Below are 18,005 nucleotides of genomic sequence, written 5' to 3'. Positions count from 1 at the left end.
AGTAAAAGACAAGAAGTGTACAAGAGACCAGAGGATGTAGAATTCAAAGTTGGCCAAGCAGGATTCTGAAAGACGCCATGAAAAACATCAGAAAAAAGAAAAGAAAAAAAAAAAAAAAACCCTGTAACATCAATATATAGTTCACTACAATGCTTCCTAAGTGTTTCCTTACCTTTACTTAAATAACATTAAACCAGTAATGTTTGTGAATATATATACAAATTAGCCATAAGGAACAACTATAAACAAAAATAAAAAAACCTTTCTCACTTTGAAAATATTTCTCTTGGCCGGGCTCAGAGGCTCACGCCTAGATTACAACCAGCACTTTGGGAGGCAAAGGCAGGTAGATCACCTGAGGTCAGGAGTTCGAAACTAGCCTGACCAACATGGTGAAACCCCGTCTGTACTAAAAATACAAAAATTAGCTGGGCATGGTGGCGGGTGCCTATAATCCCACCTACTAGGGAGGCTTAGGCAGGAGAATCGCTTGAACCTGGAAGGTGGAGGTTGCAGTGAGCCGAGATCACGCCATTGTACTCCAGCCCAGACAACAAGAGCAAAACCCTGTCCCAAAAAAAAAGAAAGAAAGAAAAAAAAGAAAGAAAAGAAAATATTTCTCTTTTAAAGTGATTTTTCTCATCTTTAGTTTGCTTGATATAGTCAAATAAAAACTTCAAAAAAGAGAATTTTCCAAACAGTATAGCATAAACTAAAAAGGCAAAGTTCACACATTTTCCAATCTTTCAGAGTCCTTCTCCCCAAGTCAAAGCAACCATATTAACATTTTTGGGGGATACTTGCTTTTTTCACTAATGTCATCTTCATTTTTCCGAATCAGCCCATGTAAATCTACATCATTCGTGTTAACGGCTAGACAGTATTCCTCTGTATGTCAAGATACACCATAACTAATTTTAGCTGGTCCCACGTGAAGGGATATTCAGTTTGTTTGCCTTTGTGTTTTGTGTGGCAATTACACATGACACCGTGATAAATATACTTGTTCATTTAGCATTGAATACTTGTAGCTAACGTATCTTTAGGAAAAATTCCTAAACATAGAATTTCTGGGTCAAAGGGTATATGTACTTGAAATGTTATTTTCTTTTCTCACACTACACCAATGTGGTACTTGAAATTTTAAAAGACGGTGCCAGATTACACTCCAAAAACATCAAATAAATTTACATTTCCACTAAGTAAGTATGAGCATTCCACATCTCCAACGGGGCATTATCAAGCTTTTAAAAAAACACACACACAAATCTGATACTTTATTTTCACTTAAGTGAAGCTTAGAATCTTTTCACATTTGTTACTGGTTGCTTTTTCTTTTCCCCCATAAATATCATGTTTCTACTTTGCCAATTTTTATATTAGATTGCTATTCTTTCTTCTTACTGATTTTAAGGCATTTGTCCATATTTAGGAAACCTGTTCTCAACATACCTGCTACAAATATACTTTTTCCCAGACTTTATCTATTAATTTAAGGAATGCTTTCTGTCATGTGTAATTTAAAATTTTATATAATCAAATTCCTTCATATCTTTATGTTTTGTAGCTTTTGTGCATTGCTTAGAAATTACTTTCACACATAAGATAATAAATACACTGACCTTGTGAATTTTTCCAGTACTTTTATAGTTCCACTGACCAAGTCGAGTTCATTTTGGGCTATAGAAAAAGGTAGGAAATCCTAGTTTTATTTTGTTTTGCTTTTTCCCCTATTGGAGGAACTTGCTAGTTTTCCAAGACCATTTGGTAAATAATCCATTTCTTCCATCTACTGATATGAAATGTCATCACCATTGTGGTCATCACCATTAAATTCTACTTCTACAAAAGTCTAAGCATGAATTGTCTCTTCTAATACTTTTGTCTATTCTTGCACAGGCACACATTCTTTATTACTGTAACTCTATTACACCCTTAAAATTTTGGTAGGGCCCCCAATGACACTTTTTCCTCTAGAATTCTCCTTGCTAGTCTCATACTTATTTTCTAGAAGAAACACAGAACTCTTTTTTTTAACTTCTCTCCCTAAGTCTTGAGGAGATTATAATTGGAACTTAATTTATACATTAATTTAGGAAAAAAACCTCACAGTCTTTGAATTTAAAGCCTTACCATTTAGTTGTAAGCAGTAGCAGTGGCAGCAACGGTAGCAGTAATAAGCATGAATATAACTAACTTTCATTGAGGACTATATGTCAAGCGTATTTGATAACCTCATGGTGTCATCTCTGTTTCACAGATGAGAAAATTAAGGCTCAGAGTGTTAAGCTACTTGCCCAAGGTCACAACCACAACTGAGATTTTAGTCTGCATAATTTGACTTGAGTCTACACTCTGAATTAAATAAGTTTAACACAGTAATTACAAACAAGGTGTGCTTCTTCCTCTAAAGCTCCACATATTAACACATTATCATTAGTATGAAAACACCATAAGTATTCTAGCCAGGCATGGCTCTCTCTACGAAGATGGCACTGTGAAGTATTCACTGAGATATGCCCATCCCAAATCCCCAGACTTTCTTGTTCCTATATAGTGGTTCACTCCCAATGCAGAGATCTGCAGCAATGATCAGATCATGGGAGCTGAGAGTAAGAGGTGATGAGAATATTGACATTTAATTGATATCTAAAGCAGAGAAACCATCTAAACTTTGCTATTTCTTAATATAAAGATTAATAGTAGTGTGTACACACACGCACACACATACACACACTAGAAGTACATTCACATATGGAGTTGAATGCTCAACAGGTTTTTAACTGCCCAAATACATTTGAAATTTATCTATGTAGAACATTCCAACCCTCCTGCCTCAAAAGAGTCGATCAGAAGACTGAAGATAACAAACAAAATTCTTGGCTTTTGGTTTACCAAATAAGCTTCTGAGTTCTCAAGGTAGAGATTTTAGTTTGAGACAACCAAATTTTGAAGTCTACAAGCTTGGTTTGAGACCCAAATGCCAAATCTCTACAGCTATATTTACGTCTTTGGGAGGCCAAGGAGGGCGGATCACGAGGTCAGCAGATCGAGGCCATCCTGGCTAACATGGTGAAACACCGTCTCTACTAAAAATACAAAAAATTAGCTGGGCATGGTGGCACGTGCCTGTAGTCTGAGCTACTCGGGGGGCTTAGGCAGGAGAATCGCTTGAACCCTGGAGGCGGAGGTTGCAGTGAGCTGAAATGGCGCCACTGCACTCCAGCCTGGGCAACAGAGTGTGACTCCGTCTCAAAAAACAAACAAACAAACAAACATATATTTACTTTAGGGATATGGGAAGAATACAAGAGACTAGCCCACCTCTGGCCTCCTTAATAAAGATGGCTTCCTCCCCCCGCCAAGAAGAAGACTGATGATACTATGAAAGGCAGAGAGCATTCCTAGCGGGAGGCTTCTCTGGCCTTTGGGTTGGCAAACAAACAAGCAAGCTATGTCTTTCATATAGTCAACTGTCCCCCTCAGCAACTTTTAGTTTTCTTCTCATAGTCCCTTCATACTGTTTCTGCTAATTCCTAGGTAAACTTAGTTGCTATTTTAATTGGGACCTCTTCTTCTATTATATTTCTAACTTATTATAGTATTTATAAGAGAAAAGTATCATTTTAAAACATTAACTTTGAAAGTGTCCACCTTACGGAATTCCTTTATTGTCTTTCATCATTCTTTAGTTGACACTGTAAGTTTTCCATATAATTAATCATATCATAGGCAAATGCTTACAAATTCAATATATGCTTTCCAATACTTGTATCTCTCAATGTCTAACTGAATTAATCTTACATGCTTTAGTAATGTTATATTACTCTTTTGTTGCGCTACTAGATTTCATTTGTAATAGTTTCTTTGTGATCATTGCTTAAATGAGGCTGGCCTACAGTTTTATTTTGTATTTCCCTGAAAGATGTGATATTGTTGGTTTTGCCAATTTCATAGCTTTCCTCCTATTCCTATGCCTTGGAACAGTTTGACTAGCATTAAAATGATCTTATCCTTTAAGATTAAAATAATTCACCTGTGAAACCATCTATGTTTAATGGCTTTAAGATACGTGCTGAATTTCTTCTTCCACAGTGATTTGTTTAGATTCTCTCCTCTCTGGGGTCAATTTTGTTGATTTATATTTTTCTACTAAATCATTTGGGTTTATTTTAAATGGTACTGAGTAATTCTCTTACTTGCATACAACCTGCAGTAATTTTGTCTCTCTAAAAAGAAAAATACGAGTAAATATATAAATCAACATTATTGGAAAACACATCCAGGATGAGTTAAATGTGTCAAACTGGGAGCAAAATATTGGAGGATAGCATTTAATTCAGGGGTTTTGGAAAGAAACCTTTAAATAGGGCTTTAAAAGTGATAAAGTGCTGGTAGGGTGTTCATATCCAGAGACTGTGAGTAAAAGAAAAACTAAATCAATACTACTATGAATTGTTTAAAAAATGCATATTTCTTGCTACAATGTAGGAAATGGCCAATTATAGTATATGTATTATTTGGAAAACGTAACTGGGAAAAAAACAACAAAATTGTGTGAAATGTTTTAAGTGTTACTACTCCAGTTATCTAACTCTAAAAGTAGGCTAAGTAGCAAACTACAAAGTGGCATTCCTTTCTCTAATTTATTTATTTGAAACACTATTATTCAAACATTTAATGACCACTATCAGCTGGACACCTTGTCAGAGTTACAGAAATGGCTTAGATATGGTTCCTTAGCTCAAAAAATGTATTACCCTCATCCCTAGTTTCAATATGATATAATATATCCATGGTTATATATAACAACCTCAAGAAATATAAACAGCCCCACTAGAACTTTGCTTCACAAACCAGTAAATATAAAATAATTGAAAGTCAAATATCAAACACACAACTATCAACACAAATATCTATAATTTTTGAACGGCTATCACTATTCTAATATGAATATTAAATTCTGATATCTCAAACTGGATATCATTTCCCTTTCTGTGATAAGGCTCTAAGAAAAGACAAAAGTCTGAAACTGCTGTGAGACCACAGCTTTGAACAGAGGGTCAGAAAAAGGCAAAATAAACTCCCTTTCTACATACAATGCATAATGAAACAGGGTATTAAAATTTCAGTAAGGAAGATCATGAGAAAGACAATGAGCTCACCTAAAAAACTGTATGCATCAAAAGGATCCTTTACACTAATACTAGAATGCTAATGAATAACCAACAAAAAGTTAATATTCATACCATACTCTGAAAAATCTTATCTGTAAACACTACACACTAGAAATATTACCAAAATATAAGCAATAAGAAAGTCAGAAGTGCTCTGATGTGATACAAACCTACCTGTGCACATGATTCCTCAGGTGTTTTGGCACTAACTGAATAAAGTGCTGGGAGATCTAGTCTATGCACAGAGAATCTTTCTAGAGTGTGCAAAAGTGCTGGAGCAAGGTGAGAAGTTTGACCTGAGCCCCGTTCTCCAGATAGCAGTAAGCGTGGCCTGTATGAGGTTGGCTGATGATACGGTGACCTGTAATACATGTAAGACACAATTATTTCAAAATCATACATTCTGAAGATAAATATGAAATATCAGGCAAAATTTTTACATTAAAACAATTTAACTCAAAATTAACAGAACTTTCCTATATTATTTTAGTACAGTGATTTATTTTTTCATTAATTATGGTTTTAAAATGTTGGTACCTCTGACCATATTAATAACCAAAATATAAAGGTATAAAATCCACTTTACGGGCCCGGTGTGGCAGCTCACGCCTGTAATCCTAGTGCTTTGGGAGGCCGAGGCTGGCAGATCACCTGAGGTCAGGAGTTCAAGACCAGCCTGGCCAACATGGTAAAACCCTGTCTCTACTAAAAATACAAAAATTAGCTGGTTGTGGTGGGAGGCATCTGTAATCCCAGCTACTTGGGAGGCTGAGGCAGGAGAATCACTTGAACCTGGGAGGCGGAGGTTGCAGTGTGTTGAGATTGCACCACTGCACTCCAGCCTGGGCAACAAGAGCAAAACTCTACCTAAACAAACAAACAAATAATGAAATAAATCCACTTTAAAATAAAATAACCTTGGTATTCCTGCTATCATACCACATATATTAACTTGAAGATGCATTAAACTCCAGTATCATTTGGTTATTAATTATTCAAGGTTAAATGTTAGGAATCTCACTTTTTGACAAAGAGGTAGATCTGAAGATTATTCCAAATGTAGGACTCAATTAATAGGCGGGGCCTTTAGGAGGTGATTAAGTCATGAGCGGTCAGCCCTCATGAATGGATTAGTTATATTATCAAAGGGCTTGATAATAAAACTAGCTAGCTAGTCCCTTCAATCCCTTCTGCCATGTGAAGACATTACTGGTCACCTCCAGAGGAAGCAGTGCTCAAGGTATCATCTTAGAGGCAGAAACCAAGCCCTCACCAGACACCAAATCTGCCAGAGCCTTGATCTTAGACTTTCAGCCTCCATAACTGTGTATAAATTTATGTTGTTATGTTCTCACTCATAAGTGGGAGCTGAACAATGAGAACACATGGACACAGGGAGGGGAACATCACACACCGGGGCCTGTCTGGGGGTGGGAGACCAGGGGAGGGATAGATAGCATCAGGAGAAATACCTAATGCAGATAATGGGTTGATGGGTGCTGCAAACCACCTTGGTAGGTGTATACCTACGTAACAAACCTGCACATTCTGCACATGTATCCCAAAACTTAAAGTATAATAAAAATAAATAAATAAATTTAGGTTGTTTATAAATTACTCTGTTTAAGGTATTTTGTTATAGCAGCAGGAACAAACTAAAACGATCACAATTTTTAAAATAACAAATATATATAAACTTCTTCCAACACATATTATTTCTGTAACAACAAAAACTAACTGTTCCTACCCTGACAGATGACATCTAAAGCCCCATACCAGAGAAGGAAAATATATTAAACCAAACTTGAACTTGTCATTTCGAGATTCTACAGCACCATTAAAATAACAAATGAAACAAAGTTTACTCTCACTGTGGGTAGTCCTAGACATTCTAAGGCAATACAATAAGAATAAAGCAAATCTAAAATGGAACGAATAGAAAGCAATAAAGGAAAAAATTGACACCTCTAAAGCATATGATTATGTAGTAGCAAATCCAAGAAATCAACCAAAAACTGTCAGAATCTACAAGCAAAGTAACAAGACAGAAGAAATAGAAAAATCAATAGATTTCCTAAACACCATCAATAACCAATGTAAAAAAGGAAAGGAGATCCTATTCACTGCAAAAAAATAAAAAAATTAAAAGGTAAAACAAGCATTATCAAATTATAGTCTTAGCAAGAAAAGAGTAAAACTGAGCCTGAACACAAAGACTAACTATATAAAGACCTCAATTCTTCCTAATCCATTTACTTTTTCATTTTATAGGCATAGGATTTTCAAGTTGAAATCCCAAAAGAATTTTTGGGAGGAGGGGAGTTTCAACTTATTCACAACTTTAACTGAAAGAATAATCAAGTAAGAACATCGAGAAAACTTTTTAAAAACATGCTACCACCTGGGCGAGGTGGTTCACGCCTGTAATCCCAGCACTTTGGGCGGCTGAGGCTGGTAGATCACGAGGTCAGGAGATTGAGGCCATCTTGGCTAATACAGTGAAACCCTGTCTCTACTAAAAATACAAAAAATTAGCTGAGCATGGTGGCACGTGCCTGTAGTCCCAGCTACTCAGAAGGCTGAGGCAGGAGAATCGTTTGAACCTGGGAGGCAGAGGTTGCAGTGAGCCGAGATCGCGCCACTGCGACAGAGCGAGACTCAGTCTCAAAAAAAAAGCTTCCAATTTTAATGCATTCAAACATGTTTTAGTAACAAGCACTTCACAGAGATTTCTTGTTCAATTTTCTTAACAATTCTGTGAAACACAGTTTCATTTTATTAAACAGATAAGAAACCAGGGTGCGTGGAGGTTAGCTATAAAGTTGTATAACCAGATAGAAGAGTTCAAATTGTCATTCAAGCCCATTTGACAGCAAAGCCCAGGTTCTGAACTCATTATGTTAAGATGTGTCCTACTTTATACTGAAACACATTATAGAATAACAATTAATAGAATGTAGAATACACCAAAGAAACAGAATTAAACATAAAACGCAGCCTAGGAAATGATTAATCGTAATCATTATATGAAGGAATTTCATATAAAATGAAATAATGTATATGCATATAAATGTATAATACTTTATATGAATAAAATAGTTATGATTCATAGTATAATTCATATAAAATATTTTATTATTTTATACTATATTATAAGATAATATGAATTATAATATATAATATATACATTTATAGTAATATAAATTTATAAAATTTATAAGAATTTGTATTTTCTTATATGAAATAATTTCATATAAGAAAAGAATCATAAAAAACAAATGAGGGCAACACAGTGGCTCACACCTGTAATCCCAGCACTTGGGAGATTCAGGTAGGCAGATCATTTGAGCCCAGGTGTTCTGAGACGAGCCTGGGCAACATGGCAAAACCCCATCTCTACAAAAAATTTAAAAACAAAAAAATCAGCCAGGCTTGGTGGTGTGCACCTGTAGTCCCAGCCACCAGGAGGCTGAGGTGGGAGGATCACATGTGTCCAGGAAGTCAAGGCTGCGGTGAGCCATGATGGTGCAACTGCACCCCAGCCAGGGTGACAGAGTGAGACCTTATCTCGAAAAATAAAATAAAAAGAACAGAAATGGATGATAAAATAAACGTTTAAAAACGGAGGAGTCAGGTCATTTCATAGCATAAGCAAAATGAATTCTAACACAAAATTTAAATTAAAAGATTCACATATTTTTAATTCATAATAATCTAAAAACGTCTGTAGCTCAAAAATTATAATCTGAACCAAACAGTAAACAACCAAATGGCATAAAGAATTTGTCATACAGCAGGGCACGGTAGCACGTGCCTGTAATCCCAGCTACTTGGGAGGCTGAGTTGGGAGGATGACTTGAGCTCAGGAGTTCAAGACGCCTGGGCAACACAGAGATCCCATCTGAAAAAAAAAAAATTGATAGAGAAAGCATAAAAAGAAAATTTAATAAAAAGAATTTGTCATAAACAGGAATGGTTCTTAATGTATAAAGAGTTTATATGCATAGTTTTTTTAAAAAACCTCCATGGGCAAAGGACGAAAACAGACAATTCAAAAAGAAAATAGAAACAGGAAACTTTTTAAAATGTTTATTTAATTATATAACTATAGAATGTCTCCCATGCTGAATGCCTTAGCCCTAAGTATCAAACAATACCAGTGTTGTCATAGAGCATATAATTGAGTGGTATTTAGTAAAAAAGTTAATACACAAATTACCATAATTCAATGTGATTAGTAAGTGGTACTGTTTAAGTACACAGTGCTATGGAAGATACCAATTAGAGACTCATAGAAGGCATTCCTGGAAAACTGTTACCAAGACAGAAACCCAACAGACTGGAGGTACAAGAGATGAATTCCAAGACTGCAAAACAGGATGCGCAAAGGACCAAAGGTTAAAAAGAACGTGGCTCTTTGGGGTAACTGATACAGTTCATATAGCCAGTTTTGGTTTTGTTTGTTTGTTTGTTTATTTTGAAGTACTGGGGACAAGTTGTGGAGGGTGCGGTAAAGGTACTAGGGTGGGGAGAGAAAAAGGAAGGTAAGTTAGACTACGAAGGGCTACAAGGGTTTTGTAAGCCATGTTAAAAGTTTGGAATGTGGCCGGGCATGGTGGCTTACGCCTGTAATCCCAACACTTTGGGAGGCCAAGGCGGGCAGATCACGAGGTCAAGAGATCGAGACCATCCTGGCCAACATGGTGAAACCCCGTCTCTACTAAAAATACAAAAAAAATTAGCCAGGCGTGGTAGCAGACACCTGTAGTACCAGCTACTCGGGAGGCTGAGGCAGGAGAATGGTGTGAACCCGGGAGACACAGCTTGCAGTGAGCCAAGATCGCGCCACTGCACTCCACCCTGGGCAACAGAGCAAGACTCCGTCTCAAAAAAATAAAAATAAAAGTTTGGAATGTGTACTGAAGACAATGGGGAAGCACTAAGATACTTTAGAGCAGCAAGATAATCATATACAAGTTTAGGGCAGATAACTCTATCTCAGCATGTCAGTATGGGAAAGGGTTTTGAAAGAAGGCAAATGAGAGGAAAGATAATCAGGCATCTGCTATAGTAACCCAAGCATGAGATGTGAATGACAGTTCAACAAGAATAGTGTTAGAGGAAGAAGGAATAGCCTGCAATGAGACTTATTTAGTAAGAAAAATAAAAAAGACTTGGTCATTGACTAGACAAAGAAAGAAATAAAAGGAAAGAAGTTGGGAATGATGTCAAATTCTAGCTGAGACAACTGAATGAATGGTGACTCATAGGAGTCACAGGGAGAGAAGGAGCGATATAGTCCAGCTATGTATGAAAAGATCCATGGTACAACCAAGGGGAGATGGGTCACTGGTCAGGGTCTGAAGATCAAGAGCAATCTAGGCTTGAGAACGAAACGGTAGTCATCAACACAGAGATTAAAAAATTGAGAAAACAGAAATGAAAATAATGATAGACATCTTTTATCTGTTAGATGAATAAACCAAAAATTAATTTCAACACCCATTATCAATGAGAGGATGGGAAAATTGATATCCTCATAACCAGTAGAAGAAAAGCACAACTTTTCTGAAATTATATGTGATAGATCTAAAGATGCCAAAATGTATGCCCAAAAGTATTCAGTAACTCACTCCACTCCTAGGGACTCCCCAACCTCTTACTATCTTCTGCATTTTTTCCCATAGTACTTATCTTCTAACATTTTATCTATCTAGCAAGCTATTACATTTATTGTTTTACTGTCCATCTCCTCTATTTAAAAATATAAGTTCAATGAGGGCCAGGATCTTACCCTATTTTGTTCACTGCCCTATCCCAAGTACCCAAGACAATGTCTGGAACGTGATGGGCACTTTCACAAAACATTTGAATGAGTGAATGAATATATGAAAGAACAAATGAACAATTCAACCAAACAAAAAGATACTATATTCATCTATCTGGTTTGTAAAGATTTTAAAAGACAGTGCTCAGAACTGACAATGGTATAAGAAAAATACCACTCTCATACATTAGTATGAGAAATGTAAACTAGTACAAGCCTTCTGGAACGCAATTTAACAATCTGTGTCAACATGTTAAATGTATACGCTCTGACACAGCAATTGCAGTTCTTAAAAATTTATCTTACACTTTGAATCAGATAGTGGTGTAAAGATGTATACTTAGAAACAAGTCTATTGTTTATAAAAGAAGCTTGAAACCTTCAAATTTTACCAATAAGGGTCTATAAATTGTGGAATATCCAAAGTGTAAGATAATATGCAGCTATCTTAAAATAGTGGTATCAAACATATGCTGATATGAAATAATATTCCCAACATAGTGAAAAAGTAAGTTATATTAACAACTTAGAGAAGGATATAATCCAGATAATGTATGGGTCTATACATTATACATGCATAGAGAGAACATGGAAGTGTGGTCACCAAAACTTTAACAAATATTACCTGCAGGTGCTGGGGCTTTAATTTTTACTTTCTTCTTTATGCTCTTCTTTATTACTTGAATTTTCTACAGTGTATATCATCTTTCTAATCAGAAAAAACAAAGCTATTTTCATTTGAAAAACCTCAGAAAGCTCTGTTTCTAATCACCCTTATGGTAATATAAAGTAAGAAAGAAAATTTATTTTCCATCACAAGGCTTCTCTACCAGATTGGTAAACCTTAACTATCTTGACTTCTCCTTTATATTAAATGTAAAAAAAAAGAAAAGGTTTCAACACTGTTTCAGGAGACTATTTCCAGAAATCCACCAGCAATACCCAGGCTAGTGTGACTAAAAACCAGCACTAAAGTTACATTTTCTTCTGGCCAAGCAGTTTTTTTTCTGCATTCATCTGTAATACTAATACATCTTGCTCAAACAGAAAACTAAACCAACCAAACAAAAAAGACCACATGTTGCCCATCTTAAAGGCCTTAATTCTACAGTGTATGCTTCTTGGAGAGTGTGAAATATATTGCTCAACTTACCTAAAGAAGCAATGCAATTCCCTAGCTACTTACTAAGCTCAGAAATAATTTGGAAAAATATGATCTTAGGAAACAAACAGCACAGAGTCTGGCTCTGCCACCTGCTAGCAACATGATCATGGGCAACTTATTTAACTTCTGTGTGCTTCAGTTTCCTCATCTATAAAATGAAGATACCACAAATGCAGTATGATTGTTGAGAGGCCTATATATATTACTGAATATGAAGCACAGATCTTTACATACCAAACGTGTATCTAATTTGTAAAAAGCACTCAGATGCAAACTCCTAACCCTTCATAATGAAAAGGACAGCAAATATCACTTTCTCCTGTGAGAACTTCCCAGACTTTCAGCAGAATTAGTTCTGCTTTCATAGCACTTTCACAGTATTGAAATGTTTGTCACCCCCAATAGTGAGACCTTCTCCAAAGAAAGAACTATGTTATATCTTATTCATGCTTAGGTTTTCAGTATCTCATACAATGCCTGGCATAGGGTAAAAAAAGAAAAATTGGACAAATGGGTAGGTGAACAAAGAAATAAGTGAATAAATATTACTAAAACATCTAAAAAATGCTTATTCTAGAATATAGTTGTCTCATTACTTAATGAAAGTCAAATCAATGAACTCGAAAAGCTTACGTAAAGGAAGCTAAAATTAAACCAATTCTTTCAGAAAAGCTAAAACAAAATGAGCCATACCAATGTCTCACATTAAATCAGTGGCAGGAAATGTCCTCAATAAAAAGTTAAAACTTAACACTGGACATGATACTTTCTAATATCAAAATCTATTTCTGTATTCCTTTATTGACAACAATTATCTTATAAAATTAAACACGTCTTTTGATAGTTTCTTTGTTTCTGCTACTACATAATACAAATTCAAATAACTATAACTGTCAAACACACATACACACACACACACAGAGAGAGAGGGAGGGATAGAGAAGGAGGGAGGGAAGAAGAGAGGGAGAGGGAGAGAGAAGGAAGGAGAGAGAATGAGGGAGGGAAGGAGAGAGAATGAGGGAGGGAAGGAGAGAGGGAGGGAGAGGGAGGGGGAGAGAGAGAGAGAGAGAGAGAGAGAGAGAGAGAGACAGGCTAGCCAGGTGAAAGGCAAAAAAAAAAAAAAATGGCTTTCCCATAACTATCGATAAAACAAATTTGTAAAATGGTGGAATAGCCTATAAAAAAACTTCCCCGAGAGCATAAAAGAAAGGATCTGGAGAAGAAGAAAAAAACTTACAAAGAGTTTGCTATTAAAGAACATATGAAGAAAAAAAGAGAAGATGAAAGTAATTTAGCCTCATTTTAAAATACGAAAAACAAGAAAGGGTTATCAATGCAAATAATCAACATTTCACCAAAATCTACACAGGAAAACTTCAAGTTGGAGACTTAAATTTGTTCAAAATATTAAAAGTACACACAATCCAGCCTCTTCTAATAGAAGTGCTATTAGATCTACCTAACGGAAGCTTTATGGTTCTTCAACTATGGGCTAATTATGTAAATGCAAGTAAAGATGCTGTTAGTGTTTGAACACTACTTGGCCTCTTAATTTAAAATCAGATTTGCACTAAAAGTGTTTACCTAGCATAGCGCACAGCAAAAGTTGCTTTAACACAGATAATAAAAGGATAAATGTAAATTGAAAAACCATGAAATCCAAATTATAAAAGTATAATGTTTCTAGAAAATCAAAAAGTTAATTACTGAACAATTTCTAAATCAAAATCTCTTTTAGTAGCCTTAGAGACCTAAATGATCATCTAAAGTTTATTACAAATTAAAGTACTCCAGATCATAGCTAATATTTCATTTCTGCCCATTAAATAAAAAGCAATAAAGTTGGGGCTCATGACTTGACTTTCTAAGGGTAAGCCTTCCTCTGCCTCCATGGGGGAAAAAAAATTCACACCATCACTTTTAAGAAAAGTAAACTTGGCTGAGTGCAGTGGCGTATGCCTATAATCCCAGCACTTCAGGAGGCCGAAGCAGGCAGAGCACCCGAGGTTTGAGACCAGCCTGGACAACATAGTGAAACCCCATCTCTACTAAAAATACAAAAATTAGCTGGGCATGGTAGCGCACACCTGTAATCCCAGCTACAGAGGAGGCTGAGGCACAAGAATAGCTTAAACTCAGGAGGCAGAGGTTGCAGCGAGCTGAGATCGTGCCACTGCACTCTACGCTAGGCGACAGAGTGAGACTCTTGTCTCAAAAAAAAAAAAAAAAGAAAAAAAAAAAGAAAAGTAGCAGGAAAGATTCTTCTAGTTGGAGGAAAAAAACACCTAAGTACTTAACCAACAAGCTATTACCACATGAATAAGAATACATAGTAAAAGTTTTCCAGAATTGTGTCCAAACAACAGAAAAACAATATCCTCACAGTTACAACCATAAGTAAAAATATACTATAATTCTAATCATAAAGTATCAAAAATCGCTCTAAATACAAAGAAATTTGATATAAATCACTCACATTGTAAAATGAAGGTAGGGTTTATGTATAGCAGCAGCTGATGACTGTTTCTTTGGTGATCCTGAGTGACAATGGGTCTCAAAAATTGATAAAGCATTTTCATCTTCACTATCCTCTAAAATTAAAGTTTCTATATCTGTTTAAAAAAATCACAATGTTATGAGGCTCATAAAGTCATTTAATATTAGTGCCTTACCAAAGCTAAGAAAAATTGGGTTAAAAAATCAAATGACATTAATAAGTGATCTATCAAATAATACAGGCAAATTGACAAACTGCAGCTTTTAAAATAACCTATAAACAAAATTAATAAAACATTTTCACCTTTACAGACTATTTACTTAAGTATTATGAGAGATAATTTGGAAGAACTCACTGACTGGCTTAAAAAAAAAAACAAGTCTGGAAAAGAAGTGGCACTCTCATAAAATCCCACCCTATTTAACTAAAAATCTCTGAGTTAATTATGACCAAAACCAGTCCATTTCATATTTGGTTTAATTAGTAGGTTAGCTGAATCAAGGCCAGTTCTTATAAAAGCAACAAGGAACAAACTGACCCTTATTTTTTAAAGAGGATACACCTTTTCAAGGAAGACTTAGTCTAGTTAAGATGGAGTCAGAAATTCCGTCAAAGCTAATCTTAAAAATATACTCATTCATACAGCATTATTCTCTCTATGGGCCTTCAGTTACCACTCAGGGAACTAACTAGAACTAAAATCTCTACTGGGAATGCAACACTTAAAGCCTCACCTGGACTACCAACAGCTATACTTCAAACATGCCTAATCAGAAGTGACAATTCATTCAATAAAAAGTAATGCTACATGTGTACGAGATATGAGAGAGAATTAAGATTAAGAGAAATCATACCCTTTCAAAACAAAAAATATGCAGATGCATTCTAAAATTAGATACTAAATTATGCTGGCAGATAGAGATCTCATGTGGCTTTTAAAAGCTAAATATTTAATCGAGACCATCCTGGCTAACACAGTGAAACCCCATCTCTACTAAAAATACAAAAAAAATTAGCCGGGCATGGTGGCAGGCGCCTATAGTCCCAGCTACTAGGGAGGCTGAGACAGAAGAATGGCGTGAACCCAGGAGGCAGAGCTTGCAGTGAGCTGAGATAGCACCACTGCACTCCAGCCTGGGTGACAGAGCGAAGACTCTGTCTCAAAAAAAACAAAAAAAAAGCTAAATATTTAGTACAAGTCATATTTTAATCTGGGAAATAACTGAGTATCTTTTGAGTGATAATTTCATACACAAAGAAATGATATTTATCTAAGAAAAACATTAAAGGTCAAAACAAGCCAGAATAAATAATATGACTAAATAGCTAAAAACCAATTACTGATAATCAAATAAAATTTGGTTGCTCTTCTGCACTGGTCATGTCAACTAGTTCTACCAACTGAAACTAAAGCATACTTTACATTTACACACAAAAAAGCTATAAGAAAACATAGATAATAATGCTATAAAATGGTAATTCACAAATGGAGATAAAAAGCTATGATGAAAGAAAAGGTTTTTATGATTTTCTAAAGGTGACGTAAGTTTTTTGGGAAGTTTTGGTACATAAAATACATATGAAATACATTTCCAGTTATAAAATTCAGAAATAAAAAATACACAAATCATGGTATGGTGCCTGGCTCACAGATATTCAGTAAAATATTCATTCCCCTCTGCCAAATTTAAGAAATCAGGTATTCCATGTGATATCTTATGTGACTCTGTCACTAAACAATTAAAGTTTCTGAAAAATATATTTATGACAGAAAAATTCATTGAACATTCATAATTTTTACTATTTTTTTTAATGTTAGTGTAATTCTCTGAATAATTTTCTATTTGGTGCGGACTGCACTCCAGACAAAGTGCTAGGAACTGGAGAAATTAAGATAATCAAAAGACATTACTTTCCCTTCAAAGTTTATGAGCTTTATACTCTGATTAGAATGTTAATCTAATTTTAAAATTTTTTTCCTGTAAATGAGTGATGTTTTTAATTTGATTTATTTATTTATTTATTTATTTATTTGTTTGTTTTTTAAAGAGACAGGGTTTCACCATGTTGGCCAGGCTGGTCTCGAACTCCTAACCTCAGGTGATCCGCCTGCCTTGGCCTCCCAAAATGCTGGGATTACACAGGCGTGACTCACCGCACCCAACCATGAGTGATGTTTTTCAAAGTAGTGTTCTGTTTTTATCTCACGTGCAAAGTACTATCTAGAGGCTTGATAAAACTCAAGACCCTCTACAACGGGGTTCTCATTTACTCCCTTATCAATACCTTACACTCCTATGAGCACTGCACACTGCAGAATGCCCTACCAATAACAACAAAATAATTAGTTTAATCCAAAGAAGCAGTATAGCAACATAGGTAAAAGCAAGGGCTGTCATCAGGCTCCCTGGGTTGGAGCAGGCCCCAGAACTTATTCAATGACCTTATATTAACTAAATTACCAGGCTGGGCACGGTGACTCAAGTCTCCAATCCCAGCACTTTGGGAGGCCAAGGTGGGTGGATCACCTGAGGTCAGAAGTTCGAGACCAGCCTGACCAATATGGTGAAACCCCATATCTATTAAACAAACAAACAAATACAAAAATTAGCTGGGCGTGGTGGCACACACTTGCTATCCCAGCTACTTGGGGGGCTGAGGCAGGAGAATTGCTTAAACCTGGGAGGCAGATGCTGCAGTGAGCTGAGATCAGGCCACTGCATTCCAACCTAGGTGACAGAGACACTGTCTCAAAAAAAAATAAATTACCAGCCTGTATCTCCCACTCCCCCGCTCTATATAATCAGAGTGCTTACCTGCAAGCCTGTTAAGAGGATTAATAAGCCGGGCACGGTGGCTCACGCCTGTAATCCCAGCACTTTGGGAGTTCGAGGCCGGTGTATCATCTGAGGTCAGGAGTTGGAAACCAGCCTGGCCAACATGGTGAAACCCTGTCTCTATTAAAAATATTTTAAAAATTAGCCGGGCATGGTGGCAGGCACCTGAAATCCCAGCTACTCAGGAGGCTGAGGCAGGAGAATCGCTTGTACCCGGAAGGCGGAGGTTGCAGTGATCCAAGACAGCACCATTACACTCCAGCCTGGGCAACAAGCACAAAACTCCATCTCAAATAAAAAAAATAAAATAAAAAAGGATTAATAGGTGACAATTTGGGGCTTTAAAGGTTAACCTATTATTATAGTCAACTTTCTAAAGATAGTAATAGCACTACATTAAGATGATCAGAATGTCCCAAAAGTGAACATTCACTCATTTGTCTTACAAACATTCACCAGGCAACTACCATATGCCAGGTAATATGCCAGGCCTGGAATATAC

General features: G+C 36.0%; 1 protein-coding gene across 9 annotated transcripts in view; it reads right to left on the bottom strand.

The window, feature by feature from the left end:
• ATAD2B (ATPase family AAA domain containing 2B) overlaps positions 1–18,005 on the bottom strand; it is a 174,313-nt gene that overhangs the window by 55,089 nt on the left and 101,219 nt on the right. For all 9 annotated transcript variants that reach the window (XM_028831940.2, XM_077960071.1, XM_077960075.1 and 6 more), the window contains 2 exons: positions 14,646–14,781; positions 5,352–5,538 (listed from right to left, as the gene is read on the bottom strand). In XM_028831940.2, the coding sequence (XP_028687773.1) occupies positions 5,352–5,538; positions 14,646–14,781 (323 nt within the window). The remainder of the gene's footprint in view (positions 1–5,351; positions 5,539–14,645; positions 14,782–18,005) is intronic.

This window comes from Macaca mulatta, chromosome 13 (genome assembly GCF_049350105.2).
Source record: "Macaca mulatta isolate MMU2019108-1 chromosome 13, T2T-MMU8v2.0, whole genome shotgun sequence".
Taxonomy (NCBI): domain Eukaryota; kingdom Metazoa; phylum Chordata; class Mammalia; order Primates; family Cercopithecidae; genus Macaca; species Macaca mulatta.
Note: the sequence above shows the minus strand (reverse complement) of the source record. Positions and strands in the feature narration are given on the sequence as shown.